This window comes from Crocuta crocuta, unplaced genomic scaffold, assembly GCF_008692635.1.
Source record: "Crocuta crocuta isolate KB4526 unplaced genomic scaffold, BGI_CrCroc_1.0 scaffold41, whole genome shotgun sequence".
NCBI classification, from domain to species: Eukaryota; Metazoa; Chordata; class Mammalia; order Carnivora; family Hyaenidae; genus Crocuta; species Crocuta crocuta.
The window spans coordinates 4,804,525-4,823,353 of NW_027529428.1; the positions used below are offsets into that span (position 1 = coordinate 4,804,525).

General features: G+C 43.0%; 1 protein-coding gene across 1 annotated transcript in view; it reads left to right on the forward strand.

Annotated features, from left to right (window-relative positions):
* Positions 1–18,829, forward strand: part of PRUNE2 (prune homolog 2 with BCH domain) — a 259,377-nt gene that overhangs the window by 202,452 nt on the left and 38,096 nt on the right. The window contains exons 10-11 of the mRNA XM_077759363.1: positions 16,372–16,451; positions 18,409–18,609. Coding sequence (XP_077615489.1) covers positions 16,372–16,451; positions 18,409–18,609 — 281 coding nt within the window. The remainder of the gene's footprint in view (positions 1–16,371; positions 16,452–18,408; positions 18,610–18,829) is intronic.

The window sequence follows — 18,829 nt, forward strand, 5'->3', positions numbered from 1 at the left end:
ATCCATGTTGTTGCAACTGGCAAGGTGACATTTTTTTTTTTTTATGGCTGAGTAATATTTCATTTATATATTTTAAGGTTCCACTTTTCCAAAGTTCAGAGCCAGAATTCAGACACAGGCTGTGTGACTCAGCTGCTATGCTGGAAGAATCATTACGATAGAGCAATTCAGGCTACATTTGCTGGGCTCTGGGTAGATACAGTCCCAGATGTGTGGAGAGGCTCACATATCGTGCTGGAAGGCTCAGAGCGAATGCTTCGAAAATTTTGTTCTGCATTAACATATTGAGAGAGAGACAGAAAATTAAAAACACAAATGAAAACAAAAGGCGGGCCCCTGGATGGCTCAGTCAGTTAAGCATCTGACTTCGGCTCAGGTCATGATCTCATGGTTCGTGGGTTCGAGCCCCACATCAGGCTCGGTGCTGACAGCTCAGAGCCTGGAGCCTGCTTCGGATTCTATGTCTCCTTCTGTCTCTGCCCCTCCCTGGCTTGCCCTCTGTCTCTCAAATATAAATACCTGTTAAAAAAAGTTTTTTTAAAAAGGAAAGAAAGTTTCCTTGGTTTACCTTTGTGAGGTACACAAAATCAGATTTATTTTTGTAAAACATCTCAGAGTCTATGACAGGGTCACGTGTGTCATAAAATTTCAGGAGGATATAATATATGGTGCTTCCCAATCTTAACCTGGCACAAAGCCCTTCTGTATAGACTGTAGAACCTCCTCTTTGGGCACAGGCTTTGAGAAATGGTGGCTTAAAAAAAAAAAAATGACGGGAAGCGTCCCTTCTGGGTCTCTTCTGCCACTGGGGCAGTTTGGAATGCTCAGGTACAATTCCTTCCTATGTGTCCACTTCTGTTTCTTTTTCTTTTTCTTAATGTTTATTTTTGAGAGAGAGACAGAGTGCAAGCAGGGGAGGGGCAGAGAGAGAGGGAGACACAGAATCGGAAGCAGGCTCCAGGCTCCAAGCTGTCAGCACAGAGCCTGATGCAGGTCTGGAACTCACAAACCCTGAGACCATGACCTGAGCCGAAGCCGGACACTCAACCGACTGAGCCGCCCAGGCGCCTCACCTGTGTGTCCCTTTCTGTGTGTGTCCCTGTTGGTCTCTTAGGCCTGAGCTCGTGGGGAGCTGACTGCAGGAATGGATTCCAGAAATCTGCCTATATCTTGCCACAGCCTGTTTCCTGAGGTCACTGGGGCCAGAGGGGTGACTCCATTTTAATTCACAGCCAGTGACTGGGTGGGAATGAGAAGATAAAGGAGCTTTATGCTAGAGGAAAGCAAGGAAAAATTGAGCCATCAGGAAGGAAATCTAGAAAATAACAATGGGATGGTGTTACCAAAGGTACGGGACACTGGAGTAGCCATCAGGTATTTTATTCCACAAATACCCGCAGGGTGCCATCGGCACCCCTGGGATTTTATGCGGAACACAGTGCCGGCTGGCACTATAGAAGTTGACAGTCAACCCATCCAGAAGGAAATATTTCTGATCTCTGCCTCAGTTTCTTCATTTGAGAACCAGAAACAAATAACAATGACTTGAAGGGATGCTCCCAAAAACAATGTTAATTTCAAAAGTATAAAGACTTTTGACAGAAAAGGCAGAAAAATGTCACGTGGAATCAAGTTTTTTCTTTTTCTTTATGGAAAAGAACATTTATGAAATCTTGGAATTTTCAGAACCAAAAATAGGGGGAAATTTTTTTTAAATGTTTGTTTTATTTTTGAGAGAGAGTCAGTGAGAGCCAGGGAGGTGCAGAGAGAGAGAGGGAGACACAGAATCCGAAACAGGCTCCAGGCTCTGAGCTGTCAGGACAAAGCACGATGCGGCGCTCAGTCTCAAGAATCGTGAGATCATGACCTGAGCCTAAGTCAGATGCTCAACTGACTGAGCCACCCAGGCATCCTGGAAAAAATTTTTTTAAAGAAACAAGATGCAAGACTAAAACACAAGAAGCTACACACCTATGGAAATAAACACAGGAACAGTTAAAGGAGCCAAAGTCAAAGACTAGACAGTTGGAACAGAGAAACTATCAAAACGTAGAGTTCAGATATGGAATGTAAGAGAGGGTAGCATCAGAAAAATTGAAGACAAGCCACTGCAAAAGATGAATCAGCAATTGCTGTGAGAATCAGGCAGTGGCTGTGCGTGATTGATTTTAATTTCCCTACCACCTGCACAGCTCAGACCTTCAGAAATACTTGTGAGGGTGAACAAATGTGATAGACGTGTGGCCAGAGGGGCCGGCGGCTGCCCTGTCATGGTGAGTCGATCGGAGGCTGGGCTTCTCTGCCTTTTGTCGGTGATGCTGACATTTCGTGTTTTGGTTTATGCCTCCTGCTTCCTACACTTTATTTTGGAAAGCGTTCAGATCCCTGCTAATACAGCCGTGGGATGTGACAGCATAGTATTGCTCCTGATAAACAGCTGAAATTACTACTTACTGAGCACTTAATTTTTCTAGTGTTAACTTGACTTTGCCCAAGAGAAGATTTCTTGAAACTCTTATAGAATCTAATTATACTTAAATTACCTCTTTGTTTTAGGATGCAGCATGTGCTTATGTTTTAAAAATGGAAACAACACAGAAAAGTAAATGAATAAAAAGCAAAAGGCCCTTTTTCCCCATACCTATTCCCTATGGGTAACTGCTATTAATAGTATATTTCTATTCCTTCTCGATATTATCTGTGCCTAAAAATATGTATAAATGTATAACTTTTATATGCATAACTTTATACAAATACTATCATTCTAAACATACCAGGCTGCGATTTGATTTCTTTTTCTTTTTTAATGTTTTATTTATTTCTGAGAGAGAGAGAGACAGCATGAGTAGGGGAGGGTCAGAGAGAGGAGATGCAGAATCTGAAACAGGCTCCAGGCTCCGAGCTGGCAGTCAGCACAGAGCCCGATATGGGGCTCAAACCCACAAACTGTGAGATCATGACCTGAGCTGAAATCGGACGCTTAACCAACTGAGCCACCCAGGTGCCCCTTGATTTCTTTATTAAATATATCTGAGATGCCATTTCATATCAATACAGTTAGAATTTTTTTTTTTGCACTGATAGATCTAATGAATATCCTGCTCTACTCAATTACTCTTTTATTAATGGGCATTTAGGTTATCCCTTACATTTTTGTAAGAAAAATAAATTACTCAAGTAGAAAATTTCCTTTAGTCCGTGAATTAAAGGTTAAGGGTCCAAGGTTAAGGGCACAGTGGTGCAAGGTACTCCATTATCACAATGAAAGAGATGGCAAGATGCTCTCAACAGGTAGGTTGGATGCTTCTCCCAACGCCTCCTAAAAGGTGACCCACTTTGTGCCAAACTCAACCATCACCCCAGCCTATATGAGCAGAAGGTTGGGGAAAAGGAGAGTGAAGGAATTTTCAAGAGTCTTTGCTGGTTAGAAACGGTGGAGTGAGTCTTCTCTGCCCCTCCAAAGCCAAATGACGGTTGCTCAAAGAGAGTCATGGGTAAAGATTCAGAATACCTTACATGGTATTGATCCCACCCCCGGCTGGATGTCTCCATAGCCAGTGGACTTGTGTGTGTGCCCTGAGGCAAGTGGCAGCAGGTGGCCTGCACTATCACAGTACGGTGGCGTAGGGTGACACGGGAATCCTGTGTGTACAGTGAACCCACAGATAATAGTGGCCTTGAGTCATTTTTCTAGCACCCCACCTGTTATGGGCTGAATTGTTCTCCACCCACCTTCCCACACACAGATTCCTATGTTAAAGCCCTAATCCCCAGTATTTGGAGATGGTGGTCATTAAAGAGAGATGGAAGTTGAAATGAGGTCGTGAAAAATGGGACCCTGATCTGGTATGCTAGATGCTCTTATAGGAAGTGAAGATTAGGATGCAGACACACATAAAAGTGAAGACCATGTGAAGACACAGGGAGAAAGTGGCCATCTCCAAGCGAAGGAGAGAGGCCTCGGGAGAAACTAACCCTGCTGACACCTTGCTCTTGGACTTGTAGTTTCCAGAATTGTGAGAAATCTGTTGTTTAAGGCACCCAGCCCGTGGTCTGTGTCAGGGCAGCCTCCCCAGCAGACTAATACACCACCCAAGGTGAGCCGGCCCCAGCCAGAGGCCGGGTCAGGAGCTGAGCACAGAGTGAAGCGTGGAGTCAAGCCAGGTCTCCGGTACCAGAGGAGGGGGCACTGGGGAGACTCCATGGGCCTTCAAGGAGCTCAAGCAAGGGAGCAGAGGCTGGGGGTTAGAGAGAACAGAGCTGCCTCCCAGAATCCAGGCCATGGAGAGGGGTGGGAGTGAAATACAGCCCGGCCTCTCCCAGCCCCCACTGCACCCACCNGAAGGAGGGAGGGAAGAGCCCTTCCTATCATGAGCTCCCCAAGGCCCCCCGCTTTGTTCAGTACCACTAGGAGAGCAAAAGAGATTGGATTTTAAGATGAGAAATTAGCAGTTCTAAACTGAATTGGAGATAAGGTTTTAAGAAGAGAAATTAGCAGTTGAGACTGAATTGGATTTTAACAGCCGAAAGTGACAAGATAAAAGGAAGTGGGAAGTGGGAAAGGAGATGCAAATAGTCCATTTGGGATATCAGTCATTAGAGAAACTCTCAGCTATTCTCTTTGTATCACCATCAAATTCATACTCCTCCAAAAAAAACAAAAAACCCATCTTCTTTTATTACAGTAAACATCTTTTTACATACATCGTATCTTACCTGGCTTTTTGTCTGCGTTTAACATTTTGATAAAGAAAGCTCCAAACTGTACCTCAGCTTCAACTCTCTATATCCACACAACCGTATTTGGGGGCGCCACTTGCACAAAACATGAGAGCTTCACAATTTTTAAAAATACACATCCAACTTTGAGAACTGAGATTTTATCCAAGTTGTTTTTATGCAAGCTGTGGCCTCCAAGTCAAGTCTCGTCTGCCACCTAATTTTGTAGCTAAAGGTTTATTGGCACACAGCCGCACCCCTTCATTTACTCATTCTTTTAGGCTGCTTTTGTGCCACCGCAGTGTTGAGCGGTCTCCACAGAGAGCATGTGGCCTGCAAAGCCTAACATATTTAATATCTGGCCCTTTACAGAAAAACTGTGCTGAGCCCAGCTTTAGAGAAGTCAGACGCAAATCCTCTGCCACACCCCGTGGGTCAGCAAATATAATTGCTTGAGCAGCAGTTGGAAGAGCATCTCTGGAGGCTCCTGTTCATATTTCTGGTGCCTGAGTGTGAATGTCTGAGGGAAAGGAAGTAAAATTAAGCCGGTGCAGCCATTGCATTGCGCTGTTGGGGAGAAGAACCCTCGTGAGCGTGTCTCCTTAGGCAAGGGGAGGCCAGGGAGGTCTCCTCAAAGGATAAATTCTGGGTGGTGCTGAGCTAGTGAGATGGAGGGGGGGGAGGAAGGGGGTGTGGGCAGGACTGTAGGAGCCTGTGCCAGATGCCGTCACTTGGTCATCTGCAGAAGCCGTTGTTCCCAGCACTGAAGGCTGGGTTCAATTCTGAAGACCAACAGTCGTCCATATCTCCTCCCCGCCCTTCGTGAGGACCTCTCCTTGCTTAGCCACCCCCCCCACATACTCCTAATATCAGGAAGGAGCTTTTAAATTTTTTATTCTAGTTCTTTATTTTTATTTTAGAGAGAAAGAGAGCATGCAAGCGGGGAGAGGGTCAGAGGGAAAGAGATCCCAAGCAGGCTCCATGCTGAGCACGGAACCTAATGCAAGGCTTGATCCCACAACCCTGGGATCATGACCTGAGCTGAATGCTCAACCAGCTGAGCCACACAGGCGCCCCAGAGAGGAGCTTTTATTGTTGAGGTAGAGGGCTCAGTAAACTCTCCCGGGTGAATTTTACCTAATTATGTTTAGAGCAATGGCTTCTTTATAATATCGTTTCTGTAAGGCTCAACTAACATTTCTAAATGATGGTTTAAAGAAAGCTTAACTTGTTAACAAAAGTAATTTGTCGGTAGAGACTTTTGAGGATCAAGTTCCGATATGTGGTAAGACACTGTGAGAAGCATTTCACCAGAAGAGCAGGGAGCCTTCACATCTGCAGGTATTTATTCAATAGTTATTTCCTCGTCTCCGCCACATGCTAGGCTCTGTGCTAAGCACCACATGGAGTCCTTTGCCTATGTGGAGGGAGGGATAGGACTGGAGGTGTGCAGCGTGGGGCAGTAGACAAGTTATGAATAGATGATTATAAAAAGTATGAAAAGTATCTGATTTGAAGTGAGCACCAGAAACTATGGAGCCTAGCCCATCTGTAGGCGTTGGGGGTGGTCAGTTACTGAGATATCCAAGCTGAGTGATAGAAGATGAGCAAGATTAGCAGGGCCAAGTAGGGAGTGGGAAATAAGAGAGGAGGCTCTAGTTTGGCATGGGGAAGGGGGACAGACCGGGAAGACCTCAAGGTCCTTTCCTCCAGGCAGTGGGGAACACTGAAGGGATTTCAACAAGAAGGTTAGGTTTAGAAGAGTATACAGTGAGTGATCTGGAGGGTGTGGGGAGTAAAATTAGAAAGAGAAAAGGGGAAGCAGGTTTCTGCAAGGAAACGATGGACTTGAGCCTTTACACATTGGTGTCAGTGCCCTCAGCAGTGAGAATGGATAGGAGAGGTGAGGCGAAGCCAAGGGACTGGATGGTCAACTGGATTGGGAAGAAGTGGTTAGAAAAGAAGGGGAAGTAGGAATGAATGCAAGTCGGGAGGTTTGGGCGCTCAGATAATAGCTAGAGACCTTCACTGGGGTGTGGAGGGTGGAAACTTGCTATTGCTGTATAATAAAGCATGTCAACATTCGGCAGTGTCACACAACAAATACAGTTCTTTCAGTTTCTGTGTGTCAGAAATTGAAGGGTCGGATCAACTAGGTGGCTCTGATTCAGGGTCTCTTAGGAAGTTGCCGTCAAGATATCAGCGAGGGCTATGGTCATTCGAAGGCTTGACGGGGGCTGGAGGAACTTTTTCCAAGGTGAGTCACTCACGTGGCCATTAGCAGGCTGCCTCAGTTCCTACCTGGATTTGAATTAGAAGCCTCAGGTCCTCACCCCATGGATATCTCCATAGGGTGGCTTGAGGGTCCTTACAACATAGCAGCAGACCTCTCCCAGTGGATGATCCAAAAAAGAGCAGAGAGGAAACCATGCTACTTTTAGGATCTAGTCTTAGACATCACCCACGGTCGCTTCTACTTCATTCACTCTTTAGAAGCAAGTCACTAAACTCGATCCAAACTTACGGGAAGGGGAATTAGGCTTCCACTTTTGCAAGGAGTGTCAAAGAATTTGTAGACATTTTTTAAAACCACCCCAATATAGGATGTAGCTGATCTGTGGAGAGGAAGGTGCTGGATACAGTTTTTTGTGCATGCTGAGTTGGAGATGCCTGGGAGTAATTCAAGCCGTGGACTGTAAATTCCCTTCATGAACAACTACCCGCCCGTCCCCAGGGTGAGATGATGCCACTTAATTTAATCTTCTCAACAGCACACAAATGACTGATACGTATTAAGGTCTTAGAAAACACATGAAGAGAGAAGGGGATAAACCTCACAGGCAAGAGGTGGAATTCTCCACACATCTCCAATCCCAGCCAATGATTTCATTGCAAATGTTTGCAAATGATTTGATTGTTGTTCAAAGAAAATTGTGGGACGGGAACCCTGTTCCTGGCCAGTGTTTCTCAAACTTTAGTGTCCGTAAGATTTACTGTGAAGGATTTTATACACAAAGGATTTTGACCACAGATGTTATAATTTAGGGAACAATTCAAGAACTGATCCAAGCGCCATGTGGACCACAAGTAACCTTTGCTACCTGCAGATTTTTAGAATCTGACCCTGGGTAAGGGGACTGCATTGTGCCCCTCTCTTCTGAGAACCTGAGAAAAGGTAGCACGGTTTGTGGGTTTCTGCAAAATCTCTAGGGAAGTTGGTATCTGGGCGAGTGCCTGGTGTTTGTGCCTTTTACTTTGTCATCCACTCTCCCTGTCATCACCCCTTTCTTATCTGCCTCGGCTGGCTGGCTGTCCCTGAGGGGCCATAGTGCTGATCTCTTCTAGGAAGCCTAGCTGAGCAGCTAATTGTTGCCAAGAGCCTCATTTTATGGGCTCAACCCAAGTTTCCTGTTGTGGGACCCAAGTTCCCTTCCTTTCCTGGGGATCAGCATGATTAAGCGGAGTGTGAAACCCAGGGCAGCCTCTGGCTTGCCTCCCACTTGAGTAATTTGGTAAGTGCCCTGGGGTCCACAGCATGGCACACACTCTTACCTTAAATTGTGTAACCTCCTTTATCAGACAAGAACCCTGAAACAGCAGTCCGCCAACCATTGGGCTTTAAAGGGCTAATTTATGTATGTAACAAAGGAAGGCAGGGGCGCCTGGGTGGCTCAGTCAGTTAAGTGTTTGACTTCGGCTCAGGTCATGATCTCACAGTTTGTGGGTTTGAGCTCTGTGTCCAGCTCTGTGCTGACAGCTCAGAGCCTGGAGCCTGCTTCGGATTCTGTGTCTCCCTCTCTGTCTGCCCCTCCCCTGCTCACGCTCTGTTTGTCTCTGTCTCAAAAATAAACATTAAAAATATATTTAAAAAAAAGGAAGGCAAGCACCTCATGATAAGTTGTGTTTGGTTTTTCTTTTTTCCTTTTATCGCCATTTCTAGAGGAAGCCACTTTAGCAGTCCTGTATATCTTACTTGACCAGAAGGAAGCCAGGAGAATTTTTTAGCTACTCTGACATAAAGGAACTTTCTCTTTATGTAATCATTTCCCCAAAATATCACAGCATAACAATCTGATATGTTTCTTAAGAACAATTAAGATCTTAACCTGCTGCCCTAACCTCTACAGACCTGCTTTTTTTAGTGGCCAATCTTAGAAGAATGATTATTCTTCAGAAGGGTTGCCACCTGCTTCTGGGTGTTTATGCCTGTCAGGAAAATTACCATCTAGAAATGCTAGATGTATGTGTGTGCGTGTGTGTGTGTGCGTGTGCCAAATCTTGGTTCACTGCTCCTTTCCTATTAGAGGAACCTGATCTCAAGCAAGGCTAATGCTATAACAACAATTAAATTCTTCCAGATTCAGACATGCTGGAAGGATGTAAAATGTAGAATGGGCTTATCTTTGTATCTGGTCTAAGAAGGTGCATTTACTTGTGTCCAAAATTTTTGTGTTTGTGGTCATTCACTAGGTGACTGCTACTAATGCCATGCTACTACGTGCTAGCTGCTTTATGAAGTACCGGAAATACAAAATCAACTAATGCATGTGGAATCCATTTTCAAATTTATGAAAGAATCTACTTATGTCACTGTTCCGCCCGTTAGTATTCATGATCACAAGAGGTGGTACACAGATTTAATACAAATAGCATCGAATCGGGGTGCCTGGGTGGGTCAGTCAGTTGAGTGTCCGACTTCGGCTCAGGTCGTAGTCTCGCAGTCTGTGGGTTTGAGCCCCGCATTGGGCTCCGTTTTGACAGCTCAGAGCCTGGAGCCTACTTCGGATTCTGTGTCCCCCTCTCTCTCTTCCCCTCCCCTGCTCATGCTCTGTCTGTCTGCCTCTCTCTCTCTCTCTCTCAAAAATAAATAAAGATTTTTTAAAAGTTAAAAAAAATTGCATTGAATCCCACAAGAGCACGGTTTTTTCTGACTTCCTGGGTTGAGTTGAACTCCACTAATTCAGTCCATTTGATTTTCTAACATCTGAATTCAAAACTATTTGTCTTCCTCTACGAATTTCTTTAGCCACCTTCACAAATTTTGATTCATAGGGCTTTATTGTCTGTTATTTACAAGTGGGCTTTTTCGGTTTCTAAAGTGTCTTCTTGTGATTGATTTCTAGATGTATGTCCCTGAAGTCAGAGATTATGACTATTGACTTCTGGTATTTTATGAGACATTCTATATAGTCAGTTTTTGTAAGCTTGAAAAAAATTGTATACTTTTATTGAGTACAGATCTATTAGATCAAGCTATATTATTACATTGTTCAGGTTTATATCTTTATGCCTTTTTTCAGATTGACTTATAAGTTCTTGAGAAGTATATTTAAATATGCCCACACAAAATTAATATTTCCTTATAACATACAGTTTTTGTTTTATTTTTGGGCTGTTGTTGAAAGCATATAGGTTCTGGATTATTATATCTTCTGAAGAGTTTTTTCTTTTATCGTGAAATAGTAACTTTTGTAAGCTTAATGATGCTTTTCTGCCTAAAGTTTATCTTGTTTGATATTAATATTATGATGTTTGCTGTGGTTAATATTTTTCTGACAACTTCTATGTCACTTTATTGTCAACCCTTCTGCATTATTATACTTAAAAAAGATTTTTTTAATCTTTTATGTATTTACTTTTGAGAGAGAGCACACAAGATGAGGAGGGACAGAGACAGAGGGAGACACAGAATCGGAAGCAGGCTCTAAGCTCTCTGAGCTGTCAGCACAGAGCCTGACGTGAGGCTCAAACCCACAAACCGTGAGATCATGACCTGAGCTGAAGCAGGATACTTAACCGATTGAGCCACCCAAGCACCCCTTTTCTGCATTATTATTTTTAGATGTTCCTTTTTAAAGCAGCATGGCTAGTCAGGGTAAGTGACAGTACTACCAGCTATGACCAGCAGCCCCAGATCTCAGTGCTTTCTTACAACAGAGGGTTAAAATTTGTTCTTTAATCATTACAATGTCTTTCATATTGTTCCTTTTCGGCAGAGGGGGGCTTTTATTGCTAGTTCTTCTGTCTACTGCATCTGCTGTTTTTTTGTTTTTGTTTTTGTTTTGTTTTGGTGTGAGCCCATCTTTCAGAGGGTTGTTTCTTTCTCCTAAGTGAATTTCCAATGAATCCTAGATTGAAAAAGTAGCACTCCCAACTGGTTTCACATCTGAGTCTTCTGGAACCCTAAGGCTCTAAGGCCTTCAATGGTCCTAAATGAATTTTAATTTTAATCTCTTGACTTGGGTTCCCTGCATCATTCGGGTAATAGAGATTGAAACGTGCTTGGCATACAAGAAGCATCTATAATTCTATAGAGTGCTTCTCATTTTCCCCTCAAGATTCCAGGCACACTTGCTTTCCAAGGCCAGAGACTAGAGTTTCTTCTCATCCATCCCCTTTTCAGTAAGGGGGCAGTTCTTTAAGGTCCACTGCTTTATTTAGAAGTTCTGATCTAGGCCTTTCTTCCAGCCCCTGGAGGTCACTTCTCCTGTGGAGCCCTGAAGCCTGTGTCCAGTCCAAAATCCTGTGGGCTATTTTTCCATCAGCTTTCTGGAGAAGCTTTGTTTCTGGCCCCTGGGGATTTCCCTTGGTTTCTTTCAAGTTTGGAAATGTATTAATTACCGTTTTGGTGCTTAATCTTATCTAGCGTTTCTTTGTATTTATAATGATCCAGGACAGTACGCTTTGCCAGACTATTTACTTTTGAGAGACAGAGAGAGAGCACAAGCAGGGGAGGGGCAGAGAGAGAGAGGGAGACACAGAATTGGAAGCAGGCTCCAGGCCCCGAGCTGTCAGCACAGAGCCTGATGAGGGGCTCGATCCCACAGACCATGAGATCATGATGTTTTATTTTGTTTTTTAGACAAAGAGAGAAAGTCTTGAATGAAAGCCCTGGCGTTTCTACCTTGAATTTAATAGCATCATTTTATTTTTATTATATCTCACTTATGTGACTATTTTAGGCAAGTGATTTTAAGTTTCCGTATATACCTACTGATACAGACCTTCCTTTCAAAATAAATTTACTTAACAAAAAGAAGTCGATTTAAAGAAAAACATTAAGCAAATTAACAGGCACTAGATGGAAAAACCATCAAGATGGTATGTAGATACTCAAGTTTATAAAAATACTTGAAAGCATTTGATGCCCTTCCGAACGTTAAAAATATTCTTTTGTGCGTGAGTAACCCAGACATGATGTGTACCATCCCCATGAGCCTAGGTTGAGAATGTGGGAAATAGATTTCCCAGATGAGGGCAGAGTGAGAGTAAGATAGATACTCTCTTCAAAATGAATAATAAAGGCCAGCAGTACTAGTCCGAATGGGCAGGATTAGGATGTGGTAACATCTTTGGGCAAACCGCAACAAAAATTCCTTTCTTCTTTACATATTCAGTGAGCTTGAGTAGGGGCCTCTGCTCCTCACAGCCACTTAGCCGCAGCCTGACAGAGAGGCCCAACTCAACCACCCAACATGGGAAGCAGCTCATGATACCTACGTGCTTGCTCCTCCCTTATCCTTCTGCCCAGAAGTGACACCTACCACTTCTGCTCTTGTTTCATTTGTCAGAGCAAATCGACTGGCCACCCTAATTTCAAAGGAGAGCAGGAAAGTACAATTTTACCCTGTGCCCAGAATGCGAGAGCCAGAAATATTTGGTGGAGAGCAGTAACGAGTAGAAAACCATCCAGCAAACAAACAGTTCTGCATCCATCCTCTAGATGGAGACATAGAGCTGAGCATCTGTTGAGAGGTCAGCCTTAGAGGCTCACTTGTATTTTACAGTTCCCTCAGCCTCTTTGGTAGCTCCATTCTGTAGACAGAAAACCCTAAATTAAGTATGGCTATGGATGGATAAGGTAAAATATTTACCTTCATGCTGAACTGATTTGTTACCTAATAGATCCCAAGAGGCATCCACTATTGATCTCAAGACTCCGTGTTTCTCAACTGCCAGCGACTCTGGTCGGCCACGTCATTTCTATAAATATTTACAGATCCAGGGCATGAATGTGGCTGAAGTATTTACAATGAACACAACTTGCATTTCTTTCAGGGTTTTGCCTCCAGGCTATTTTGGTTCAGCTTTCCTTCTCTGTCCCTGTGGTTTCGTAAAATGTCCTATGGCCATCTGTAATATCCATGGTCAGAGAATCCCTCCTTTCTGATCACCCCTGACCACTACCTTCAGCTTTCTTAACCCCCTTTGCATGCTACCACTGGATTCCTAGCACCTTCTTAACAGGATCTCTGCTCTGTGTTGCAAAAAAATATTGACAGACAAAGGCTCCATTCACTACCATCAGTGAGTTCAGAGCACTAATAGGCTCTATGGAGATTTATGCCACACTGAAATTTTCTCTCACCTGGGTTAATACCCACAGTGTAGCAACCTTAATTATGTTTTGCCCAATGATGGCATGTGCTTCAATTAAATCACTAATATTATGTCTATAATGAGGGCATGTAATCCCTTAAACTTAGCCAATGCTTTATAATTTACAGAGCGCTCACATATGTATTATATTTATTCTCCATAGTCACTGAGATATTAGGTATTTATTATCTCAACTTAAAAACGTGGAGGCGGTTGGACAATTTTCTCAGGGCTAATCAGTTTGTCAATATTAATGTAGAATTAAAATCCAGAACTATAACCTCATATCTTTCAATTATTCCCTGATGTTTCCCATAACTTACAATTATGGGACTCTTTCAATTATTCCCTGATGTTTCCCATAACTTACAAACATTAAGAAAACCTACAGATAATTTTGTAGTGTGCTTGACACACAACGTTACCTTGATTTCGGGTGTGCAGCATAGTGATTTGACACGTCTGTATGTTACGCTGTGCTCACCATCTGTCACCGTACAACACTGTTACAACACCCCTGTATTCCCAATGCTGTACCTTTCATCCCCGCGACTCAGTCTTTCCATAACTGGAAGCCTGTCTCCTGGTCCCCTTAACCCATTTTGCCCATCCCCCATTTCCTGCCCTCTGGCAACCACCATTTTGTTCTGTGTATTTGTGGGTCTATTTCTGCTCTTTTTTGTTTGTTTGGTTGGTTGGTTGGTTGGTTGGTTTTTAAGATTCCACATATAAGTGAGATCATATGGTATTTGTCTTTCTTTGGCTGATTTCACCTAGCACAATACCTTCCGTGCTCATCCATGGTTGTCGCAAATAAAACCTACAAAAATTTGAGACTGATACTATCTATTTATTTTACAGCCTTCATATTTATTTTTGAGCTAAGGCCAGCACGCTTATGTGCTCTATGAAATAGGTACGACTATGATGTCTTTTTTTTTTTTCTTTTAACCTTGACTCGTAGAGGGCTACAGGAAATAATATACATGTGCATTTAGGTGATTTCAAGCTCAGTAATTCAGTGCAACACATATTTATTGGGTATTGACTTCTACCAAGTGCTGGAGACATAATAGTGGAGACAGACATGGTTCTTGTTCTTATGAAGCTTCGAGGCTAATAGAGAAGGCAGTTATAATAGATGACAAAAAGAACAACAATAATAATGGATAACGTCTTTTCCTTTTAGTGTTATTTTTTGGCATAGTACCTTCTCCTTTTTTTATTGGTGTGGAAACAGAGGCACAGAAAGGTTAGGTAATTTGTCATATGACACACAGTGAGGGATCGGACTAAGATTGGGATCCACTTGCTCTTAAGTAGTAATTTACAGGTACTCCAGGGTGCATGTCAAGGAGAACACATAGAGATGACTTCACATAACAAGGGATCGTTGTACGGAAATCTGAAAAGCCCCAGCATCACAGAAAACCCCAGGACTTTCAAACCTGGGGCCTAGCACAGGCCTTCTCTGCCCTCCACCCACCTCTATTGCAGGACAATTTGGTTTGCGGCCACCCAGTGGTGCGTCTCTTTCTGACACCACTTACCTTGTTCCTGCCAATATATTATTGCCTTGGACTCACACACCAATCTCTTGCTCACTGTCTTTCTGCCCGGGCTCAGGATTCATTTTGGAGAAGACACAGAATAGAAGCCTCAGCAAGTGTATGGAGAAATTCCCTGAGGTTGTGTCTTTGAAGGACTCTTCGGGGTTGATGGGTAAACACATGGACATTCACTTCTCTCCGAGAGCAGCCCTGAGTTATTGGCAATAGTCACTGTTTTATCCCCATCATCCTGTCTCCATGGAATGAGGCTCATCTGTTCTGTTCTTCGATACCCACAGCACATAGGAGATAGTCACTGCATACTTGTTGAATAAATGAAGCAAGTAGCATAATCACTAGAGACGTAGAATTTCGTTTTTAGCATAGTGCTCCACTGACAATAAGAAGGTTGATGTGGGTCCTGGAGAAATTAATCATCCAGGTAAGCAGATTCCAAATTTAGGAGACCCAGATTCAAGTGGAGAAAAGTGTCAAAAACAGAGAGGGACGGATTAAATTGAGAACACTAACACAAAGGTTTATCATGCTTAAATTTAGATCGGTGCCTGTATCACGAGGACTCACCCTAGATGAGTGACGTTACACTGAAGCCATCAAGAAGAAAACTATATTGGAGCGCCTGGGTGGCTCAGTCAGTTAAGCATCTGACTTAGGCTCAAGTCATGGTCTCATAGCTCGTGAGTTTGAGTCCCCTGTCGGGCTCTGTGCTGACAGCTCAGAGCCTGTAGCCTGCTTCGGATTCTGTGCCTTCCTCTCTCTCTGCTCCTCCCCTGCTCACACTGTGTCTCTCTCTCTCAAAAACAAATAAACATAAAAACGTTTTTTTTAAGAGAAGAAAAATATATTATCACGACAAATGGGGATATACTGAACAAGCGGCAGGAGGTAAAAATAAGTCAGAGGGAATTCACTCTGAACAGTGGTCCTTGAGAGCATATGCTTTTGTCACAATTGTCTCTAGGATTTTCCTATTCCTGTACACTTGGCTTCCATATAAACAGCCCTGGGCTCACTACTGTTTAGAGAGAAGAGATAGTAACTCATGACCAGAACTGTCTTCACCCACGTATAATTCACAATGAATCTTTAAATATTCAAAGAAGGACAGAAAATGGTATTAGTTGGTACCTTCTCTGGAATGTTAGGCACTTGGCATTTATCGGTTTTAATTAATATCGACATTATTAACTTTTCATCAACTCAACGAGGTAGGTGGTGTATCCCTATTTCACTGATAAAGAGAGAGCAGCAGAGTATGTTTTCCTCTGCCCCACAGCAATTTTAGGTGCTCAAATTTACACAGAGGAAGAGATCTAGACGAAGTCAGTCCCATCTTGAGTCCAAAGCACAGAAATTGCCTCCCTTGTTGAAAAAGTATTAAATGCCCACCTTAAGTATATTTTATTAGTTACTTGCTTTTCCAGTTTCTGATTTTTACCCCCTTTGGTGTGTGCTTACTTACGTGAGCTGGTAGGAGAAATGACTTCCTGTGTGCACAGAGTGAAATTGGTACCCATGGCTCTTAGTCACAGTAACCGTGGAGTCTTAATTCTCAATGGGACCACTTACAATGGACTTGGTACCCACACTGGGTTTATTCCAAGTGAGGTGAAAGTGCTACCTTGGAATCTCTGGATTGCCCTTTCAGAGAAAATTGAATCCCATATGATTTTTTTACACACTCTGCTTTGCTGTTTTTCAGACTGCTGTCAGAGGATGTAGGCATGGACATCCCCCTGGAGGACGGAATGCTGAGTCCCAGTGCTGCAGACATGAGGCCTGGTGAGAGGGGCATCGCTTCATTTCCTTCGGCGGTATTCTGTATCCAAACATTGTCATATTCAGTGAGAGAACCATTTCCTAGGCCTCCTACTTGTGATTTCAGCGATAAAAGTGAAGAGAGAGAGAGAAAAAAAAAACATATGTGTGAGGAGGGTGTTAGGCTCGATTTGGTTAATTGCAGGGTTGACTTGAATACTGATGCTTCCTCGTGTGGGCCACCTTTGCCCTCCTGGGCCACAGCTGGGGCGGCCAGGGCTTTCAGTGCCTGTAGTAAGTGGCTACCCTATACCATAATACCAAATCCTAATGAGCATGTAGGCTCACCGTCAGAATATCTACAATTAAAAACGTGATGTCAGGGAAGCTCAGTATCCTGATTGCTAAAGCAAACAGACAAAGCCCTTATATCCCATGGGTTTACAGCTCAAGGCATATCGAAAGAGAATTTTAAATTTCCAGCTGCATCCTACACTTTCTCTTGTAACTAAGGACACTCCTTTGCACCGTACCAGCTCCAGAATGTTGGCCCTGATGTTACCGGCCAAGCCTAGAATGGAAGAAGAAACAGCAATTCTTTGCTTTTTTTTTTTTTTTCTGTCCAAGTATTTAAAGTGCATTTTTCAAGATACTAGTCATGTGACATAATTAGTTTTAAATGTTCTATCTAGGGTCCAGTAAGCCTACTAGCCACTGTATGTCTACACCGCTCTTGAAGGTTCACAATGCTCTTTGGATAATACAGGTATTAAGGCCATGGTTATCCTATATGGTAGCAGTTAGCTACTCGTAGCTATTTAAGTTAATGAAAACTTAAGATACATCTGGTAAGTTCAGCTCTTCGATTGCACTAGGTCCATTTCAGGTGCTCAATAGCTGTATGGACCTTATCATCACAAAATATTCTTTGGGAGAACACTGCTCTGAGAATTCCTGTAATATAGAAACCAAATGGTTTTCAAACTTACTGGCCAATAGATAACTTCCTTCAAGTATAATACATAAACACATTACGTGGAACACAGTTTGGGTGATGTTCTGCACAGAGAAAAAAATTTTAATGAAGAAACAGTGTCACCTTCCTTAAGATAAGACCAGAGTTCGAATTTTAGAATTGAGAGGTGTACCAGATGGCCTTTCAAAGTTTTTGTGATAGGGAATCCTAAAATCTCTATCTTTAGGCCATCTCTCTATTATTGTTGACTTGGGATTGACTTGATTAAAAATGACTTCTCTGGCTCTACTTCTGTTAAGGGAAAAACACATTGGCAGCAAGATGCATATCACAGTGAGAGGGTGGGAGCTACTTCCGTGAGCCTTAACATACAAAGACCTATCACTTATGTTACAGGAGCCAATGTCAGACAGTATCGGCATAAAGGGTGGTGACCGCTTGAGCCAAGAATGCAATTTGGGAGTATACCTCAGTTTTATTAAAAAAAAAAAAAAAAGGAAGAAGAAGAAGGCTGGTCAAAGAAAGACAACTACAGATTATACCCAGAGTTGTCAGGAACTGAAGAGAAGTATCTGGGGAGTAACTATGAACATAATAGATGAGTAGATAAAGTTGATATCCTTCATTCCATAGGAGATGTCAAATGAACCTTTATGAGATCTATATAAGCTTAGCTGTTTTTCTCATGCATCATAAAAATTCAGTTCTACGTGATATCAGGGTCAAAGTCTCAAACCTGAACACGGTAGTTCTGAAAACTGGTTTTCTGCTCCTTTAGCAAGGACTCCCACTTTCTGTGTCTACGTGGCCAGGGCTGTTTGGCTGGGACAAGCCAGTCCTGAGGCCTGCTGGTCAAGAAAGGGATCCAAATTGCATATAAGGATTTTTAGCAGGTGTGCCTTTGCTGAAGGGCCTTAAAAATGTTTTTCAGTGGGGCCCACACCCACTGTTGGCAGCCACGTATACAGTCTAGTCCTTGATGTTGCTATTTTTTTTCTTCTTTAGAACCTCCCAATTCTCTGGATCTTAATGACACCCATCCTCGCAGAATCAAGCTCACGGCTCCAAATATCAATCTTTCTCTGGACCAAAGTGAAGGGTCTATTCTCTCTGATGACAACCTGGACAGTCCTGACGAAATCGATATCAATGTGGATGAACTTGATACCCCTGATGAAGCAGATTCTTTTGAGTACACTGGGCATGGTAGGTTGCCAAGTTGTCAAGGCCCAAGTCATGTGAAAAGTGAAAGGGTACTTAAGTGGCACTAAGAACAAACCTCCCATTGGTTGCTGCTGCTTCCTTTCTGTGATTTCTAGAAGATCCTCTTTGCAGCTCAGGTCATAGCTGGCTGTGATTGAACAGTTTAGAGTATGATAGCACAGGTATGGTTCACAGAGGTCAGACATAGCCATTGTTCCTTTCT